General features: G+C 53.4%; 7 protein-coding genes and 1 non-coding gene across 8 annotated transcripts; 4 read left to right on the plus strand and 4 right to left on the minus strand.

Moving 5' to 3' along the window:
* Positions 1 to 1648: 1648 nt before the first annotated feature.
* BX661DRAFT_140408 (uncharacterized protein) lies at positions 1649 to 2008 on the minus strand (the record flags this gene model as incomplete). The annotated part of the gene is made up of 1 exon (XM_051532841.1): positions 1649 to 2008. A coding segment is annotated over one exon (360 nt), but the record flags the coding sequence as incomplete, so codon positions are not given.
* Positions 2009 to 4626: 2618 nt separating this feature from the next.
* On the plus strand, positions 4627 to 6178 carry BX661DRAFT_177713 (uncharacterized protein). The gene is made up of 2 exons (XM_051534707.1): positions 4627 to 5037; positions 5061 to 6178. Exons 1-2 carry the CDS (start codon positions 4962 to 4964, stop codon positions 5975 to 5977), a joined length of 993 nt encoding a protein of 330 aa, XP_051394266.1. The 5' UTR covers positions 4627 to 4961; the 3' UTR covers positions 5978 to 6178.
* Positions 6179 to 6184: 6 nt separating this feature from the next.
* Positions 6185 to 7160, plus strand: BX661DRAFT_177715 (uncharacterized protein; the record flags this gene model as incomplete). The annotated part of the gene is given in 3 exon segments (XM_051534708.1): positions 6185 to 6301; positions 6310 to 6344; positions 6683 to 7160. 2 exon segments carry the CDS (start codon positions 6310 to 6312, stop codon positions 7158 to 7160), a joined length of 513 nt encoding a protein of 170 aa, XP_051394267.1. The 5' UTR covers positions 6185 to 6301.
* BX661DRAFT_t18 lies at positions 6311 to 6411 on the minus strand. The gene has a single exon. It is a non-coding gene; the product is annotated as a tRNA-Ile (tRNA).
* Positions 7161 to 8067: 907 nt separating the features above from the next.
* BX661DRAFT_177716 (uncharacterized protein) lies at positions 8068 to 11663 on the plus strand. The gene is given in 17 exon segments (XM_051534709.1): positions 8068 to 8301; positions 8317 to 8373; positions 8386 to 8462; positions 8478 to 8704; positions 8726 to 8756; positions 8781 to 8884; positions 8906 to 8931; positions 9217 to 9279; positions 9310 to 9350; positions 9408 to 9424; positions 9443 to 9486; positions 9520 to 9525; positions 9586 to 9630; positions 9802 to 10012; positions 10118 to 10877; positions 10892 to 11277; positions 11295 to 11663. 17 exon segments carry the CDS (start codon positions 8143 to 8145, stop codon positions 11549 to 11551), a joined length of 2511 nt encoding a protein of 836 aa, XP_051394268.1. The 5' UTR covers positions 8068 to 8142; the 3' UTR covers positions 11552 to 11663.
* On the minus strand, positions 11646 to 14182 carry BX661DRAFT_177717 (armadillo-type protein). The gene is made up of 4 exons (XM_051534710.1): positions 13544 to 14182; positions 13099 to 13493; positions 12860 to 13034; positions 11646 to 12822 (listed from the first exon to the last, which is right to left on the minus strand). Exons 1-4 carry the CDS (start codon positions 14000 to 14002, stop codon positions 11683 to 11685), a joined length of 2169 nt encoding a protein of 722 aa, XP_051394269.1. The 5' UTR covers positions 14003 to 14182; the 3' UTR covers positions 11646 to 11682.
* Positions 14183 to 14905: 723 nt separating this feature from the next.
* BX661DRAFT_209296 (fructose-1,6-bisphosphatase class 1/Sedoheputulose-1,7-bisphosphatase) lies at positions 14906 to 16200 on the plus strand (the record flags this gene model as incomplete). Its single annotated transcript, XM_051538694.1, has 4 exons — positions 14906 to 15165; positions 15189 to 15627; positions 15762 to 16043; positions 16069 to 16200. Exons 1-4 carry the CDS (start codon positions 15029 to 15031, stop codon positions 16198 to 16200), a joined length of 990 nt encoding a protein of 329 aa, XP_051394270.1. The 5' UTR covers positions 14906 to 15028.
* A 176-nt stretch (positions 16201 to 16376) lies between these two features.
* BX661DRAFT_140368 (translation initiation factor SUI1) lies at positions 16377 to 16946 on the minus strand (the record flags this gene model as incomplete). Its single annotated transcript, XM_051532840.1, has 1 exon — positions 16377 to 16946. The coding sequence occupies one exon, from the start codon at positions 16944 to 16946 to the stop codon at positions 16377 to 16379; it is 570 nt and encodes a 189-aa protein (XP_051394271.1).
* Between the last annotated feature and the right edge of the window lie 1358 nt (positions 16947 to 18304).

The raw sequence follows: 18304 nt of genomic DNA on the forward strand, positions 1-18304 counted from the left end.
CCCGAAACATTCGGGACGCCTGTGGAGGATGAGCAAAAAAGGCAATTAACAAAAAAGGGTGCAGCGATTGCCATTTGGTTTAAATTTTAATAAATGGTATACATTTATCATTTTTAATTAAATTTCTAGTTGGCGGAAGGGTTTGCCGCAGAAAGATGCAATAGCAGCAAAAAATACTGGAGACTCTGCGTGTCGAGTATGCACAGCGAGCGCAGCAGAAGCAGCGTCAAAAATATATTTGTGCGCAACCAATGCTAAAGAAATTCTTGTTTTTTGTTAATTTACCACCCCCAACATTAACACATATTCACGCTCTCACACAGGCCCGATCGGGCCTGTGTGTGAGAGCATGCAAGAGAGCAATAAAAGCGTCTGTGCGGGAAAATACGTCCAGCCTTTGGAATTAGGCGCTTATACAATGCAGATCGCCCTGTATTTAATGGGCAATTTAACTTTTCTTGCTATTGCCAGCGTGATATGGTAAAGGCTGGGAATTTTTCGGTGCTGCGTGCATTATTGGCAAAAAATGTTTAAATTTTTGGTGAGCAAACCGAGATGGTGATGGTGTGATGTTATTGGTGAAAAAAGAACACCTAAGAGATGATGACATATGGATTGGTGGAATTATAAACACTTGATTGAGAGGCACCAGAGCTTGAGAGGCACGAGGTAGTCGCAGCGCACGGTCAGCAACTCAGATCAAAAGGCACAGCGAGCAAGATGCCCGGTGCCGCGCTGTATTCGCATGCCCGCCGAGGCAGTGGCCGAGGCAAGGCGAATGAGTAGGCGAGAAGGAAAAATGCAGAATGGAGAGCTCCCTGGCAGAAATGCAGCCAGTCCAGCCCAGCCACGGAATCGCCCATTGTTCTTGCTATTTTGGGCGGAATCGCGCCACCTCCAAAAAAGAAAACACTCAACAAAGAGAGCCCGCTCCATGCGTAGAATGGAAGGGGGAGACGCGGACCGCTATCTTTTTAATACGGCATAAAGCGCGCACACGATGGCGCAGTGGCGCCCGAGTAAGACCACAGCGCGGGGCTATGCTGCGGTGGGCAGAAACGCGGCTGGGCGTGGGTGATGGTGGGGAGTGGCAGCTGGGCGACGCCGCCTTGGAAAGCACCTCGAGGTACTCATTAATTGGAGGAAGCGGTTCCGGAATAAGCGACGGCGAGGCTGAGCTGGAGGCTGAGCTGTTGCTGTTGCTGTAGCTAAATCCGGGGCTCGAGCCCGTCGAAGACATGGTGCTTGACCGGTTCAGGCGGCATGTGGATGTCGGGTACGTGAGCGTCCCACGCAGAATGCTGGCCATACTTGAATCTACACAATTGGCTTCGCTACCGCTACCGTAGGCATAGTTCTGCGCGGCACTACCAAAGTTGCCGGCGTGGTGCGTGTGCACATAATGGTATTCGCCGCTGTTTGCATCGGCAGCGGGGCAGGACTCGTACTCTGACTTGGCTGCGTATACGACCTGCATCGACGGCGTCGATGGGCAGCTGGATGCGGGCGACATCGATGGCGACGACGACGCAGAGATGTCAGACACGTCGCAGCTGCTCGACAGCTCGGGGGTCTGGAAGCGAGGTCCCTGGTGCTTCAGCGAATCCATGTGGTCGCGGTGGTGGCTGTTGTAGGCGCTCTTTGTGTAAAATTGCTTGTTGCAGCCATCAAAGCCGCACAGGTAGGTGCGCTTGCCACTGTGAGTGTGGCGATGCCGGGCCAGCGATGACGAGTCACTAAAGCGCTTACCGCAGTTGGGCTCCATGCAGCAGTGCGGCTTCTCGCCCGAGTGGGTGCGCAAATGGACGGTCAGCGCAGACTTTTGCACAAACCGTTTGCCGCAGTTGTCGTAGCTGCAGCCGTAGGGCTTCTCGTTAGTATGGATTCGGTAGTGGCGCTTCAGATCTGACTTGCGCGTGAAGCTCTTCAGACACTCGCGCCACGAGCAGACATGCGTGCGCTGCTTGTCGCGCAGCAGCGATGTATGCGTGATCTCTCTGATGTCCATTGTTGGGCTTGGGGTTTGGGTTGGGTTGGGGAAGCGGCGATTGAAGAGGTAATCTGACGTCTGGCAGTCGGATATGGAGAATAGCAATAAGAGTAAAAATAAAAAGCGTTGCGTGTAGTGTAAAGCGGGCGTAATGCGTGAAAGATGTACGTGCTTTTTGTTGCAAAAGGAGTTTAAAAAATAAGTGCGTGTCTATGTGCGTGCAGGGGGGTAGTAATTCGTGGCAGTTTTTTGGACCGGTAGTGCCGAGCGCGTGGGTAAGGGTGATTCTTTAAAATAAAAATGTGATGGATAAATAGTATCGATAAGTGGCGGGCACAGAGCGCGCGTGAGTTTGTTGATGGTTAAAATATAGTGCAGCAAAGAAAAGTTAAAATTGGGGTGACAGTTGACCAGCAGCGTCGACAATAAGCTATATGGGCTCGTGGATGTTAAAGTCGAATAAATAGTGGCACGTAGAGATATCCAGTGGCCGCGTTTGCTGGAACAGATGCGGGAGTTGGTCAGATAATGTGTGTAAAAGGCGTATAAATATTGCTCAAAGAATAGGCTGATTATCAAAAAAGAGGGAGGAGTTACTGAGTGTTACGCATAATATTTTCTCAAAAGGAAAGAGCAAAAAAAGGGGTCAGAGAATGCTAGGGACAGGATGGCCAAGTGTTTAGAGAAAAAAACAAAGATTGGTCTGGTGTGGTTAGCAAAAGATGCATGGCAAAGGAGGAGGATCTCTGCGTCTTTTATAAGGAAATGAGAATGGAACAGACGAGGCTTGGGTCCACGAACGCAGACAACAGACAACAGATATCAGATTGCAAAAAAAATTAAAAAGGACTGGCTGTGTTTAGCGTGGATTGTGTTGACCAGAAATGAAGGCTCATTTGCTGTCGCTGAATCAATTATCCATTCATTAACTCACCCATTCATTCATTCATTCGCTCGCTCGCTCGCTTGACCCTTTTGTTTTCATATAGCGCTGTCTATACATCCATTCAGGCAGCCTGTTCTGCCTCAATCTGCGGCCAGGGACAACGCACCTGGATTGTCATAACCCGAAGTGCTGCACTCATATTTATTTCGTGCAAGGCAAGACTAAAAAGGCTTTTTTATTCCGACACCCTCACTACCTCCCCCCTCCACTACTCACCCCCCCCCATTCCTCTCTCCTCCTCTCGAACCAAGCACGTATGCTGGCGATGGCAGAAAATTCCAATTTGGGGGTTGGGGGCCAATTAATTTCGGCTGCCGATTCCAGCATTGTTTAGACCAAGCGCTCGAATAAAGTAATGTATGCATGCAAAATAAAGAGGGAGAAATTGCTAGTGGGCTTGCATTATGAGGTATCAACACCAGCCGAGGTCAAAAAAGCAGGTTGTCCTTGCGCTGAGTGGAGTGCAGCACAAATACAACAAAATAGAGTGATGAGGTATAGTACCGCCTTTATTCTGGAGCCGAGACTGCGCTAACAGGTGCACGAGCGAGTTGGTTAGTCAGAGAGAAATGCTGGCAGCTCCCCCCTTTAGTACCCCCCCAGCACACTCAAGACGTCAGAGCAATATTTACTTTTTTGTCATATGCGGGCTTTAATAAGGACGGCGGCTGGGAAGGCCTAACTTTCAAATTACCAAAACAAACGAGCGCCAAACACAACAATGCGCCTCGCATTCCTCCTTCTCCTTCTCCCCCGCTCGCCGCAACCCCCTTTCATTTTCAGCTTTACGCTGTCTGCCCACATTGCTGCGCGACGCCAGAGCCACGAAGTGGGACGCTGGGAAGAAAGCGCCTCCCTCGTGTTGCACTTTGGGAAGAGGAGAGCAAGGCACACAGACTTTCCGTGTTCAAAGCCACCAAGCTAGCAGCGCCATTTACATTGTTGACATTGCTATGTTAAAAACAGAGACAGACAGATATAAACAAAATCGGGGCTGCATAAATTTATTTCGACACACGCGCAAATCTGGCGCCAAAAGTCGAAGCTGGAGCGAACAATGAGATCAACGCTGCTTTAGCCGAACAGCTTAGCGCATGAGCAAGCCATGCTATCCAGATCCACTGTATTTAGTATAATTGAAATTTGAGCAATGCGGTGCCCTGAGTGCATATCAATGGAATACGATTCGGCACATGTCTCGCTGTAAAAATAAACGATTTGAGACAAATACCCGGCTGCACACGGGCAAACTCTACTATAGATGGATTCGAATCAATTTGATGTACTGTGCTGTGCTGTGTCGCAGTCGCGCCTCCATGGCTCATCTTGTGCCTTGTCGGATCCATCGCCAGAGTTTTGGAATCCCGACATTGTCGTGAATATAATTGGTAGAGCTGGTCCATTGCACTGTCGCACATGAGCACAACAAAGGCGTCAATATTGTCGAGTTGACCATTTAACATTAGCCATTGACCGTCGACCATCGACCATTGAACTTTAAATTTGACCACCGCCAAGGGCGATGAACAAAACGCACGTGCCTTTTATTGTATCAGTCGAATCGGAATTAGGCGGTTTTGTGGCATTTTTTGTTTTATAGATTGATCTCAATTCTTTTGTCTACGGTGTCGTCACATTGAGCGCATATCCTGAACTGATTTGCTCTGCTCTGCTTTTTTCTTCTTTTTTTTGGAAATCAAAAATCAAAAATACTTGTTCGCTTTTGCTTTTGCTTTTGCTTGTTCGCTGTTTGTCTGTTATTTATTATTTATATTTATTTCGCAATTCCTCGCCCTCCCTCCTCAGCGACAAGCTGCTATATTGTCATAGCCATTCGTTCCACCCACCCGCCTACCAACTGCCGGCTGCTGACTACCAACTGCCAGCTGTCGCGAAAACAAATTGAATTTGCTCTGCTCTGCATTATTTTGCACGCATACAACTAGCAGCAGCATATACCAAAAGCGCACACACACACAGCGCCTCCAGCGAAACACGGTTGATTTATTTACTTTAGCGGCGATAATGTTATCGTCGGATAGTGAGCACGACGAATTTCCAAATGCGCGTAAATCGCTGCTGCAAAGCAATGACGAAGGCAGTGCAGCAGGGTTGTGGCTACAGCACATGCGGTAGAACTGGGCACAGCTCTAATGTCTGGTGCCACACCGCCGGTCGATACACACGCGGCGTGTGCCTGGGGCGCATGCGCCAACGATTTCAGCTCCTACCACCAGCTTGCAGCGCACCTCTCCAAAGACCATATCGGTCTCGACCAGTGCCAAACGCTTGCTTGCAAGTGGAGGGGGTGTGCGCTTGAAGCAACGCCAATGCGCAGCCGATACCATCTCATTACACATTTAGTCAAGCACACTGGCAGCCGCTCGTTTCTGTGCCCCTTCGACGCCTGCGGCAAAGTCTACAAGCGCACGGATTTCCTGAGAAGGCATATCAATACGCATATGTCAGCTGCAGAGCAGGCCGAAAGCATCGACGCTGAGAGATGGCCAGTTGCTTGCAATGGCGGCACGCACACGCAAAAGATGCGCAGTCGCAGAAACACAGTTGTAACACAGGCTGATTCTCAGGCCACTGGAAGCGACAACGACACCAGTACCGCCTTTTTGGCCAAGGGCGCCTCCTCGATGGCCCTGGGATTGGCTACTCACATCAACGACGCGGGTGCTCGACACCAGTACAAGCGCAAGCAGCGCGATATTCAACACGAGCGCTCCTCAGACAACAACAGCAGCGACGACAGCGACGCCAACCACCGCTACTACGACTGCCGTGATGCCAACAGCTCTGCTGCCGCGCAGAACGGCGATTCAGCTGTTACAGCCACAGCCACAGGCTACCCTGATCTTCTCAAAAGTGAGTCTGAGTCTGCAAAGCTTGAGGCAATGCTGCACGCACAGCTGGGGTACATTGCCAGCCAGGTCGACGTTCGCAAGGAGAAGCTTGAGCGGGTCAAGACCAAAATTCGCCGTTTGCGCATGGAAAATGATATTCTGCTTGATGCCCTGACGCACACTGGATGAAAATAGTAAAATTTTTTTTGCGGTCTCTACCCCCAACAGAGCAAGGGACTGTGAGCTGCTCTGTTTCCTCCCATTCGCCATGCGCTGGCCTGTCCTGTTTTGTCTTGCCCTGGCCCGCGCTCAGCCAAACCCAGCTTCTGCTATTTGTATTTTCTCTTTCTTTTCTTCTGCGTTTCACTTTTCTGACTATCTGACTTTAATAAAATATTTTATATTTAAACTATTTCGCACCGCCGCTTGTTCAAGCAAAAAATATATACTTACAAAGCACCTGGCAATCCATCCACTCGTCTTTCAATCAAAACATTTTTAGAGTGGCAAAAGGTAAAAAAATGCTCCATGCCAGGATCGAACTGGCGACATCCGCGTGACTCTAACATAGTGTTTGTGTTGCACTATAAGCACGGCGCTCTAACCAGCTGAGCTAATGGAGCTGATTGGTTGTTGTTTCTGTTAGAAAAATAACCTATATATACTTGAGTATTCCTTTCAGCACAACGGCGCTCGCCCATCTTTATGGCTTTTTTTCTGGGGGCACCGGCGCAAAGGGATTGACCACCCTTTTGAAACGCAATCCATTTTTCTTATTTTTTATTTCTGAGTTGCACCACTGCGCGCGCTTACTGCTTGCTGACTGACGTTTGAAACCATCATTCCTTTATAATTTTTTACTTGTAGAAGACATGGGCGACGGCGTCATGATAGTGCAGACGACACAATTGCGCTCCCCGCTCTTGGGTGCCTGGAGCTACGCATGCATCCGCAGCGGGGCCGAGGCGTGTTTACCCGGAAGGCAATCAGCAGCGGCACCCTGGTCAACATTTCACCAGTGCTGGTGTTTGGCCGCACTGAGTACGCGGACCATGGCAGACACACGCAGCTGGACCACTACACGTACTGCTGGAAGGACAGTGGCTATGCGCTGGCACTGGGCCTTGGGAGTATGTTCAACCACGAAGCGTTTGGCCACGAAAATGTCGGTTTCACTCGCGACATGAGTCGGTCGCTCATCAGGTACACTGCGCTGCGGGACATTGGTGCAGGCGAGGAGCTGTGCATCTGCTACGGTCCAAACGTGTGGTTTGACGCTGTTTCTGAGGTACAGGCGGGGAGCAGCGATGGTCACAGCGGCGCACAGGAGCAGTCGGCTGACGAGTTCATGCACGGCTTTGATCTCGAATGACTCCGGTGGCCAGCCAGCCCTCCAGCCAGCCTCCAGCCAGTGGAAATTAGAGGCAACTTTGAATACAGAGCAAGGGCCGGGGCCAGTGCTTAACTCAGTGCAAGGGCCAGTGCTTAACTCCAGGCGCACGGGCGCGTTACCTTGCATATCTGCGCCTATGCGCCCCCCTTGGTGCTGGGAGTTATGCATGCACGCAGCCAAACTCAAAAGGGCGGTGAAAACTGCCCCGATTCGCATGCATTCAGAAAACGCCAGCTCAGACATTTTGAAAACGACCGCGGTCACTTGACCGCCCGCCGTGCCCTTTTTTGCGCACTCCCACTCTTTCCACAGTCTTGCCTTGCAGCCTGCTGTCGCCCCACTCCACTCATTTTCCTTTCCTCTCTGCATTGCACAGCATAACATAGTCACCGCACTGTGCGCTCGAACTGCTACTTTTATCTTTCTTTTCTTCACTTTTTTCTTTCTTTGCCTTTGTTCGCTTTTTTCAACTTTAAATATTTTATCGTTCAGATTTGTTCATCGACAGCTGCCACCTCAAATAGACGCTCCTTTTGTTGTCCGATCGCATCGCTGTATTTTTCCGCAATCGCCCTTTGTTCAACAATACGTAGGAGCCTAGGCCACCTCACACTACACGGTGTGTTTTTATTGACATTTTCGGAGAATTCAAATGGTTGGCCCAAATTCAGCCGCGCCGGCAAGCGCTGCACAAAAAAAGCGGATGTCGCTGCTACAAATGACGCCGTCAACAGCGCATACGGCCTCGACGCCCGACCTGTCGTCCAATATTATGCCAGAGCTGTTTGACTACGAGAAGGGCCGTCCCCGGAGCTGGTCGGTCCGCAGCGAAGACGACCTACACCGGCAATCACGGCAGTACGCCAACCACACACCTCCCAACGCGCTCATATGGAGTGGCCCGCGCCGCAGCAGCACTTTGGGCCAGACATCGCCATCATCATCTCCGTCATCGCCGCCGATGCCAATGTCTGCAGCTGCATTTTTTTCTGAAGAATCTGGGGCCGAAAAACCGCAGGACCACAGTTCTCGCAATGCCACCAACTCGGCGAGGGCGGCATCGATCCGCTCGAGTGCTAGAAGCAGCATGTTGTTTGGAGACGGTTTTTTCGACAACATGGTTTCGCGGAGCCAGCCACAGGTCGCCACCACATTTACAGGAGGTGCGCGCCCAATCGAGGCTCGCGGAAAGGTGGTCGCGCAGGCTCAGGCTCAGGCTCAGGCTCAGGCTCAAACACAAGCTCAGTCTCAGCAGCCAGGGTCATCGCGGGTGCGGTCACGGTCGCGCCCTGTCAGCTTTTATGGTGTGCCCGCATCCATGTCTGGACGCAAGAACGTGCTCAATATGCTGCGACCGCTAGCTACCCGAGACATGCCCAGCGAAGCGCCTAGCAGCACTACTGACAATGACGGCACTGCATCCACACTATCCACATCAACATCAGACTCAGCGTCGGCATCGGCATCAGCGTCAGAATCAGAATCAGTACCAGCGTTCGCAGCAGCAATATCAATCAACCGCTGTTGCTGCCGCTCCCACAAAGCCAAACGATGCCGCCTCAATAGTCGCTGTAGGTTCAATACTTGCCTCCGACACAGCGCCGACAAAGAACACAAGCACTTCCAGCAGCGACGAGTGCAAAGACAGCAACATACAGCAACTGATACCACATCATCTGCCGAGCAGCTGACGCCAAGGACTAGTGCCGCTCGCCACGGCCTAGTGTCAAACCAGTCGTTGAGCCAGTCAGTGCGGTGATTACAACTCATGACGTCGTCGTCGGCTTTGATGAGGCCCAGCAGCATCAGCATCAGCATCAGCAGAAGCAACCCGACAGTCTTCCCGATCAAAGCGTGTCGATGTGGTCAAATCTAGCATGGCTGACGCTGCGCTCATCGAGCAACGCAGGGCAAAAGCAAGTGGACTCTGAGCCCGTCGCACACAAGGCTGCTGTCGACCGCCTGCGCGACATCAAGTCTAAGCAACCCGCAGCCCCAAAAGTCGATTCTGCGCCTGCATCCATCCCAGCGCTAGCATCGATTCGGCGATTTCTCCCGACGCGCCAAATGCCGCAGAGGATATTGCTACCAGCACAGGGTCGACGGTCATTGATGTAGCGGATGAAAGCTTGGGCTCGTCTGTTGCCGCGCAGCAGGGCGTACTCTCTCGTGAGGCGGTTGACAACAGCCCCAATGCTGCCGATGGAAATTTAAACGCTGAAACAGAGCACGTACGGCTGTTGGTATTGCTACTGAACCAGAAAAGCCGCCAGCACTAGCACTGGTTGGTTCCGCGGATGGTTGGGTACTCACAGGGATGCAACCAATTCCAATGTAGCCGAGAGTGTAAGCGCTTTGGATGGTCGCAGGAGTATCCAGTTGAGCGAGAATAATGCAAATTCAGAAGTCGGGCCACCTCACCCAATGCTGTGGACACTCTTCACTCACTGTCAGTCGCCGGAACTGGCGCCAGTAAGTCAACTCTATTAGCCCAAAGAACGGGCAGAGCTCTCCGAACGCCGATGTTCTCGATTCTCGCAGCCACAATCCGCATCCGCAAGGCAACATGCTATTGCCCGATCTCGATATTGGAGACAGATCCTAGCTGCTAGCAATGTAGCCCCGACCGCCTCTGAACCGCCAGCACAAAGTAGATGTAGCACATCCAGCAGCAGCAACAGCAGTAGTAAAAGCAGCAGTAGCAGTAATGGTGATGCCCGTGACACGACAATTTACAAGGAGGAAGGCCGCTGCACAAGCGCCTGCGCACGATTGGAAAGTCGGTGTTCGAGTTGTTTGTCGATATGGCGCCGGATTGGGCGCGCACAATAGTGCGAGGAAAGACCAGCGCCGATACATTAGGACAGAGCGGAATCACCAGCGACAACGGTGGAGAGCAGTTGACCAGCGGGCAGATTAGGGAGTCAATGGATGAGGGCGCCAAAAGCCTCGGTCGCATCGCGTTATCGGCGTGCACGGCTGGTTCCCGATACGCATGGTGCAGATGATCGCTGGAGAGCCCACGGGCAAGTCGGAAAAGTTCTGTCTGATGATGCGAGACGCGCTGAAATCCTATCTTCTCGAGAGCCATGGCGTCGAAATTGACGACGAGGAGATTACATTGTTTCCACTAGTTGGCGAGGGCCGGATTGAGGATCGCGTCGAGCTGCTACTCTCCCAAATAACCGACACCGACGAACCGGCCGACAAGTCCCACCCAGAAAACGCGCCCGCTCGCAGCGAAAGCCGCGCGGCGTCGGATATTATCAGTTTGTCAGCAACCGCAGCGGCCAGCAGCAAGGGGAAGCGCAAGTCGATTGCAGTCACTACAGCAGCCAAAGAGGCCGTCGCAGCCGATAGCAGCAGCAACCCTACAGGCAAGCAGTCAGTGGTGATAGCAGATGCGTTTATGCCCGAGCGCAGCATGCGTGCGGAGATTCTCAAGGCGGCCGATACCGTGTTTGTCGTTACACACTCCCAGGGAACACCCGTGTCGGCAATGTTGCTAGAGCGCCTGATAGAGCTGGCCATCGTCGACACTGGCCGGCAGCGGGTCGGCATGTTGGCAATGGCGGGGATCAGTCATGGCCCATTCCCGTACTTGAAAGACAATTTGGTAATTCGGTATCTCGAATCTGAGGCCGCGCGCGAACTCTTCGAGCTGATGGACCCAGCTCCTATCAAAGCCAGCGCTACGTGGCCTCACTTAGCACTATTTTGCACAAGGGGGTACGACTGATATGCACAGGCTCGTGGGTCGACGAGGTCGTGCCTCTCTACTCGGCAATACTGCAGGGAGTGTCGCATCCAAACGTGTACCGCGCCGTGTACATCGATGCGCCCCACTACTTGGATGACTTTCTGACCAACCTCATCGTGTTTGCGCTGCGACTACGCAATATGGACATTTATGACCACGATTTGCTCATCCACCTCAGCGAGGTCGTGGCCGGCTCGCTCTGGGGCCACTCCGGCCACTCAACCGTCTACGGAGAGCCCGCGGTCTACAAGCTGTCCATAAAATGGCTGCTTTACTCGACCTCGTCGACATCGATATCGACCTCAGAGTCCGTGCCCAGCGCGGCAATGGGCATCGGTTCGGCCAGCCGCCAGCCGCACCGCGCCGCGCAAGCGTCAGCGGGGCGCAAACACACATGTCGTATCGGCCGTTTAGCGCAGCCGATAAGCTCAATCCATTCTTCATTCCGTGGATTATGCGCACGCTGTGGGACGAGCCCGAGATCAGGCAGAACGACAGCCTGCGCGTCGAGCTCCAGCGGCTGGTTACACTATTTGACAAATGGATGCCCGAGACCAAGGCAGGCAAGGAGCTAAAGTACCGCCTTGAGCCGGTGCGCGCGGCCATGTAGTTGCCAAATGTTTTTTTCATTTGCACTGTATTGGCACTACAATTGCATGGGTGAAAGGTTCTAAAGTTCTTATTTTTTTGGAGGTTAAAAATGTAAAAATAAATAAACACGCTACAAATTTTCATTACTAGTTAGCGGCCCTTGCGCTCGGATGTCTTGTAGTCAATAAAGGCGCGCAAATTCTCATGGGCAAGGTCGCTGCGGTCGCGCAGGCTGCGGTTCTTCCGGCGGTCGACGCTCTTAGACAGCTTGCGCATGGGCACGCACATCTGGCGCAGCTTGGACAGGAAGTCGCCTGTGACAAATACCGGCCCGTCGTAGTCGTAGTCCGCATCGCTGTAGATATCATAGAACAGATCCAGTGCCTCGACAATGGGCTCAACGTCAGAGTCTGTTAGCAGAGACGAGGCCTCGCGGTTGCCATTGGAGGACGCAAATGCCAGCAGCGGCTTGGAAATTATATGCTCCAAGAGGTAGTTACCGATGCGCTTGTTCGCGTCAATGTGGCCGGGCTGGCGGCGCGCAACGTTGCCGATGACGCCTACGGCCTTGACGCGGATCTCTGCACTGGGAGCGGCCTCGCAGACGTGGATCAGGCCCTCAATCTGCTCAGGCGTGACTGGCACGTTGCCACCGACGCTGCGGGCAAGGGTCCACATGCAGCCAACCACAGGCTCCAGGATGACAAAGCGAAGTCGCTGGTCAGTGGCAGAGTGCTCTGCCGGGGCGCTCTCGACGCCAAACAGGTGGTCGGCAACGGCTATCAGGAAGCCCCACCATGCGGCCACGTTGTCGCTGTGCAGGCGGAACCACGACTTGAGCGAATCCTCAATAACCAGCAAGAAGTTGTTAAAGCAGCCCAGCGCACGCTCGTGCAGGGTGGCAAATGTCTCTGACACCGAGATGATCATCTTGAGTGAAGCTTCGTCGGCAGTCTCCGATACCGAGCACTCCTTGATGGCTGTTTCCAGGGTCGACATCTTGGTGGGCTCTGCCAAGAGCCTCAGCGAGGGAACAATTACGTTCAGGAACATGCCGAGAATCGAGTGCTGAATGGTTTCATCGGCCTCCTTCGCGATCGTCCTCTCATCGGCCAGCAGCTCCTCCATATCGTCCTCATCAAAGTCGTTTTGGTCCTCATCCTCAAAGTCGCTGTCGTTCTCGTCGCCACTGGCCGCCGAGGCGTACTCTTCGTCGGCATCATGCTCTTCTTCGTCGTCATTATCGCCAGCCATCTCGTGGTCCTCGTCCGCAGCCTTTGGAGTATTCGCCTTGGCATTACAGCATTATGGCCTTCTTTTCCGAAACAGCCTCATCGGCCTCTGTCGCTCCTTCTTCGGTGAAAATGTTTGCAGCAAGCTCGAGCGCCAGCTGCACATAGCTCATCCGCGTGTTGAGCTGGTCCAACTCAGACTCTTGCTTTGTTGAGCTGACAGTCTCAGTGCCGTTGGCCACAGCCTCGGCGCGCGACGTGGAAATCGCCCTGACGAGGCAGCGGCATGGGCAGCGGCGGCATGGATGTCAAACGTGACATATTCAGAAATTACTGGAGAAGGGTTCTCGAAAGGTCGTCCCAGGGCTTGGTTTCATCGGCGGGGATCCCTCCTGGGCGGTACTGATAAGTCTTTTCGAGCTGCGCGAAAATGACAAACTTGACATTGCAGAGAATACCGCCTGCCAGAATGCGGATGACAGCTACGTCTTCGTTGGACACAAGCTCAAAGCTCTGCTGGGTTGTGGCAACCTTCATCAGGTTCTGGATAGCGTTGGGCTGTGCGACCAGGGCACGCTTGGCGTGCACGTTGTCGTCGGCCAGCGTATAGAGGAACTGGCCGGCGGTCTGGATCAGCGATGGCGGCAACTTGCCGATAACGTTGAAGAACGAGACCAGGAACGGAATCAGCGCCATGTCGTTGATCTGCTTGAGGCTAGAGGGCACGGTCTCGCACAGCACCCACAGTATAGATATTAGGTTGTCGTTGTGAGGAACACGGCCTTACGGTCGTTGCTGTCAAGCTTCTTGCCATCCTCGTTATCCTTGATAATATCGTCGATTGATTTGGCTAGGCGTGGGATCAGGCTTTGGATAGCGGCAAATATGTTTTTGCGTGTGATTTCCTCGGCAGCGCCCTGGTCAGCGGCGACAAGATTGTGCAGGGCGCCGGTCGCCTGGATGACAACGTCGGGAACCGAGTCTGAGAGCCGCTCGATCAGCGCGGCAATAATGTTGTTGGAGAGTAGCATGCGGCGGACCTGCGGGTCGTCGGACATGAGCAAATTGCTAGCACTGGCAGCGGCCCACACTCTGTCGTTGGCATCGCTGGAGACAAGCTTTTTCAGCAGCGCAGGCACCTCCTCCTTGCTCTCGACGCGTGTTGCGGCACCTTCGACTGCCCGGGCGGACAGCGGGCTGGAGCGGTCCTTGAATGTGCGCTTTGGTGCTCTTCCCATTTTAGTGTAGTGTATATATATATTATGTCTGTCGGTCTGCTTGCAGGGGCGAACGAGCGTGCTGAATTGAGTGAGTGAGTGAGGAGGAGTAAATAAATAGAAGGTATGTGTACGTGAGTTCCCAAAGCGATAATAGTTTTACACAGCACAGATATTCAAATTGAGGAACCAAACGTGAAAAGAGACAGCTGTAATTTGCTTGCGCTGATGGCGAACGCAGCAGCAGACGGGATATTTTTTCTTTGGGGCGCAGAAAAAAAAGTAAAAGCCCGCAGCTGATCCAAATCACAGCAACACGCGCGATCAAATCTCAGCGTAATCGATCAGCGCAATAGCATCATGGGTCACGAGGTGATAATGGTGGGAACGGCTGCAGTTGGCTGCAGCGAAGGTGCAGGGACCACTTTCGCTGGAAAATTCCAGCTTTGGCATCGCTCTTTTTTATCCCCACGCTCGGGCACTGCTGTCCGGCGCCCACTCTATTCGAGGGGATTGCTGGCCCGCCGCCCTAGTCCTGCACGCGCCGAAGATGGCCGGGCGCGCCGCTATGTAAAAGCGTGGAAGAAAGGAAAGAAGGGGTGGCGATCGCGAAGATAGACACGCTGTTTCAGTTGCGCAGATAAGAGCGCACTTGCCTCCTCGGCGGCAATCTCCGTCGCCATTGCTGTATCCATTGCTGTAGCCATTGTCGCTTCCACAGCCACCCATTGCCATTCAGTACACTCCTTGAGGTCTTGCTCGGGACTTTGCGTCCCCCAGTCAGCTGGCCACAAACTTTTGCTAGTCAGCTGTTATTGCTGCTGCTGCTTCTGCTTCTGCAAGCAGAAAGAAAAAGCAACACACTTCCACAGGCTATAAAAGGCTAGGCCAGGAGCAGAGCGGCCACCGCGGCTTTTGCGGCTTGCTCTTCTCAACTCTTATCAATTATTCGCAAATATTCTTTTACCGCTCAAGTACTCTGTAGCATCTGTAATATCCCGTGTATATACACCATTAAACCCAAACCCAGACATAAATACAGACACAATGACTGACCACCACAAGACCAACATCATGACGCTGACGCGCTACATGCTTGAACAGCAGCGCAAGCACCCCGAGGCCACTGGCGACCTGACCATCGCTATGAACGGCGTGCAGGTCGGATGCAAGTTCGTCGAGTCGTGCGTACGCAAGGCGCGGCTAGTCAACCTGTCGGGCTCGCCGGCAACACCAACGTGCAGGGTGAGGACCAGAAGAAGCTGGACGTGCTGTCAAACGAGATGTTTGTCAACGCGATGATGTCGTCGGGCAAGTTTGCGTTCATGGTCTCCGAGGAGGTTGACGACATTGTCGTGGTGCCAGAGGAGCTGCGCGGCAAGTACTGCATCACCTTTGATCCGCTTGACGGCAGCAGCAACATCGACGCCGGTGTCAACGTTGGAACCATTTTTGGCATCTGGCGCCTGCCTTCCGGCCCCCAGGCTACGGTCGATGAGATCCTGGTTCCCGGCTCCGAGATTGTCGCTGGCGGGTACTGCATGTATGGCTCCTCGTGCAACATGGTGCTGACGTTCGGCAATAACAGCGTCGAGGGCTTCACTCTGGACCCAGCACTTGGCGAGTTTATCCTGACGCATCCCAATGTAAGTTTGATGCAAACACTGGTCGCTGATCGTGGCTTTATCTGCAGCGTTATAATTTAGCATATGAAAGCTGATTGCCCGCTCCTTATTTTTTCTTGTGCTCTGCCAAAATGCCATTTTTATTTTTTGTGTAGATTCGCATCCCTTCGAGAGGAAAGATCTACTCGGTCAACGAAGGCAACTCGCTGTACTGGGACGACGCGACAAAGGCGTACTTTGACAGCTTGAAGTTCCCGTCGCCCGAGAGCGGGCTCAAGCCTTACTCAGCGCGCTATATTGGTTCGATGGTTGCCGACGTCCACCGCACGCTGCTGTACGGCGGTGTCTTTGCCTACCCCAGCGACCGCAAGTCGCGCTCGGGCAAGCTGCGATCTTGTACGAGTCGTTCCCCATGGCCTTTATTATCGAGCAGGCCGGTGGCAGAGCCATCACGGCATCGAGCGCGTGCTCGACCTGGTACCCAAGCACATCCACGACCGCTGCCCCATTTTCTTGGGCGGCACCGACGACATGGCTGACGTCGAGGCGGCATTCGCCAACAACTCGAACTGGCTGAACGGCACCCAGAAGTGAGTGAGGACACAGTCACAACTTGTTTTGTTTTATTCTGAAATACAAAAATAATTATGTTATTTATCTCGGTCTGTTTTGTTCTGTGCTGCTCTGATTCATTCTGATTATGCCAAGTCTGAACAAAGCCGGTCCACAATGCAATGAGATCGGTCTATTATTTAAAAAAACTTGACTTTCTATGGCGCCATTTTCTTGGGCTTCTTCTCCTCAGTCAGATCAATGTTCGCTTCTGGAACCTCTGGGTGGTCCTTGAGGATCAGCTGCAATATCTTCTCTGAAAAGTCGCCCTGAACCAGTATCTCGTCCAGGCCCTGTGGGTTCTTGGCCACGGATCCACCGCACGCAAAGTGGTTGGCAAACATCTTTGCGGTTTTCTTGAGGTCAACGCCAAAGACGTCGAGCCCGAAGATGCTGGTCACGCACTTGCGCTTGTTGCGCTCGACGCGCTTGATCACGACCCTGGACGAATTCTTCTTCACCAGATCCCGCGCCATGCGCGCCTCCTCCTTCGTTATGGCCTTTTCCATCTTGGCCGCCTCCTTGGCAACCTTGTCATCGCTCAGCGTCGTCATCGCCATCTTGTCCGTCAGTGCCTCGTCACTGTACAGCCGCATGTACTCTTCGGGGTGCGTTTCGCCGAGCCACTGCTCACACGCCTTGCGCGAGGCCGAGAACTCGCAGTACTCTGGCGGCAGGGTGCACACGCCGCAATAGAGCACAGTTTTCTTGGTCGCTGCTTGGGCCATCGCTTTCAGGTTTGAGTATGTGTGAAGTGTGGTATTAAATATAAAATATAATAAAAAACAGGCTATAAGAAAAGGTGTGTTGGTCTGTGCGCTTCAAGGCGAGCCGTTAGTGCGAATGCAAAAAATTGTAGGCACTGATTCCAGTTCTGCAATGGCTAAGGGTCAGCTGCACGTGAGCTACATGCAAGTCCACTTTTTTCACAGATCCCAGGCCTTTCAGTTGGCAGCAGCAGAACGGCCCCAACGTCGACCTTGGCCCTGGCTCTGGCCTTGGACTTCTCCTTCTTGGACTTGGGCTTCTCGGCCTCCTCCTCGACTTGACCTGCTTGCCGCCATACTTGAGGCGCCACTCGTCGATCTTCTTCTCATCGATGCGGGTGAACAGGTACTCGGCCTTTCCAATGACGTGTCCGGGCTGCAGCTCAAGCTCGAAGGTCTCGGTCAGCAGGCGCTCCGGCGCATTGAGCTGGCGGGCGATACTGGTCGACGTGGCAGGCATGAAGGGGTGGAGCAGCACGCTGAGCAGATAAATAAGGTTGGTGGCCACGCCAGCACGGTGTCGCACTGAGCGCGGTTCTCGCTGAACAGAGTATTGTCGAGCTTGGCCTCCTGCAGGTACTGGTTGCCGCGCGACGAGATCTCCATGACTGTGCGTAGACCGGCCTTGAGGTGCACGCCGTCCATGCGCTCGATGTAGTGTGCAAGCAGCTCGTTGACGTCGTCGATGAGGCGGCGGTCGATGGTGTCGGCGCCCGGCGCAATCAGCGCGGCATCGGCGGCCGGCAGCACGCCGGCGTACTTGGTGTTGCCGTCGAGGAACTTGATGACGCGATTGCAGAAGTTTCCGATATTGGCCAGCAGCTCGGTGTTATTGCGCGCGACAAAGTCGCTCCACGTGAAGATGGTGTCTGAGGTCTCGGGGCGGTTGGACAGCAGGAAGTAGCGCCAGACATCCGGCGGCACACCGGTGTCCTGCGCGTTGTTGCCGAAGACGCCGACACCGCGCGACTTGGAGAACTTGCCTGACTCATAGTTGAGGTAGTCGCACGTGGAGATGTGGTGCAGCATGGTCCAGGGTTCGCCAGTGCCAAACTCGGTCGACGGGAAGATGACAGTGTGGAAAGGAACGTTGTCCTTGCCCATAAACTGGTACAGCTTGACGTTGTCGGGGTTCTTCCACCAGCGCTCCCACTCGGGCGTGTAGTTGGCGGTGATCGACGGGTAGCCGATGCACGCGTCGAACCACACGTAGAAGACCTTGTCCTCATAGCCGGCAAGCGGCACCGGCACGCCCCACTTGAGGTCGCGCGTGATGCTGCGCGGGCGCAGGCCCTCGCGCAGCCAGTTCTGCGTGATGG

The sequence above is a fragment of the Kickxella alabastrina genome (assembly GCF_025024165.1).
Source record: "Kickxella alabastrina strain RSA 675 chromosome Unknown BX661scaffold_3, whole genome shotgun sequence".
NCBI lineage: Eukaryota > Fungi > Kickxellomycota > Kickxellomycetes > Kickxellales > Kickxellaceae > Kickxella > Kickxella alabastrina.

Bases quoted from the DNA above. Each gene is read 5' to 3' on its own strand.
- BX661DRAFT_177713 (XM_051534707.1), top strand. From the start codon at position 4,962: ATGTTATCGTCGGATAGTGAGCACGACGAATTTCCAAATGCGCGTAAA.
- BX661DRAFT_177716 (XM_051534709.1), top strand. From the start codon at position 8,143: ATGCCAATGTCTGCAGCTGCATTTTTTTCTGAAGAATCTGGGGCCGAA. The intron at 9,280-9,309 runs GTCGACGGTCAT...AGCGGATGAAAG, and splicing joins GATATTGCTACCAGCACAGG to CTTGGGCTCGTCTGTTGCCG. The intron at 10,013-10,117 runs GTGCGAGGAAAG...TCAATGGATGAG, and splicing joins CGGATTGGGCGCGCACAATA to GGCGCCAAAAGCCTCGGTCG.
- BX661DRAFT_177717 (XM_051534710.1), bottom strand. From the start codon at position 14,002: ATGGGAAGAGCACCAAAGCGCACATTCAAGGACCGCTCCAGCCCGCTG. The intron at 13,035-13,098 runs GTAATTTCTGAA...CTGCCTCGTCAG, and splicing joins CTTTCGAGAACCCTTCTCCA to GGCGATTTCCACGTCGCGCG. The intron at 12,823-12,859 runs GTTTCGGAAAAG...TGTAATGCCAAG, and splicing joins CGACAGAGGCCGATGAGGCT to GCGAATACTCCAAAGGCTGC.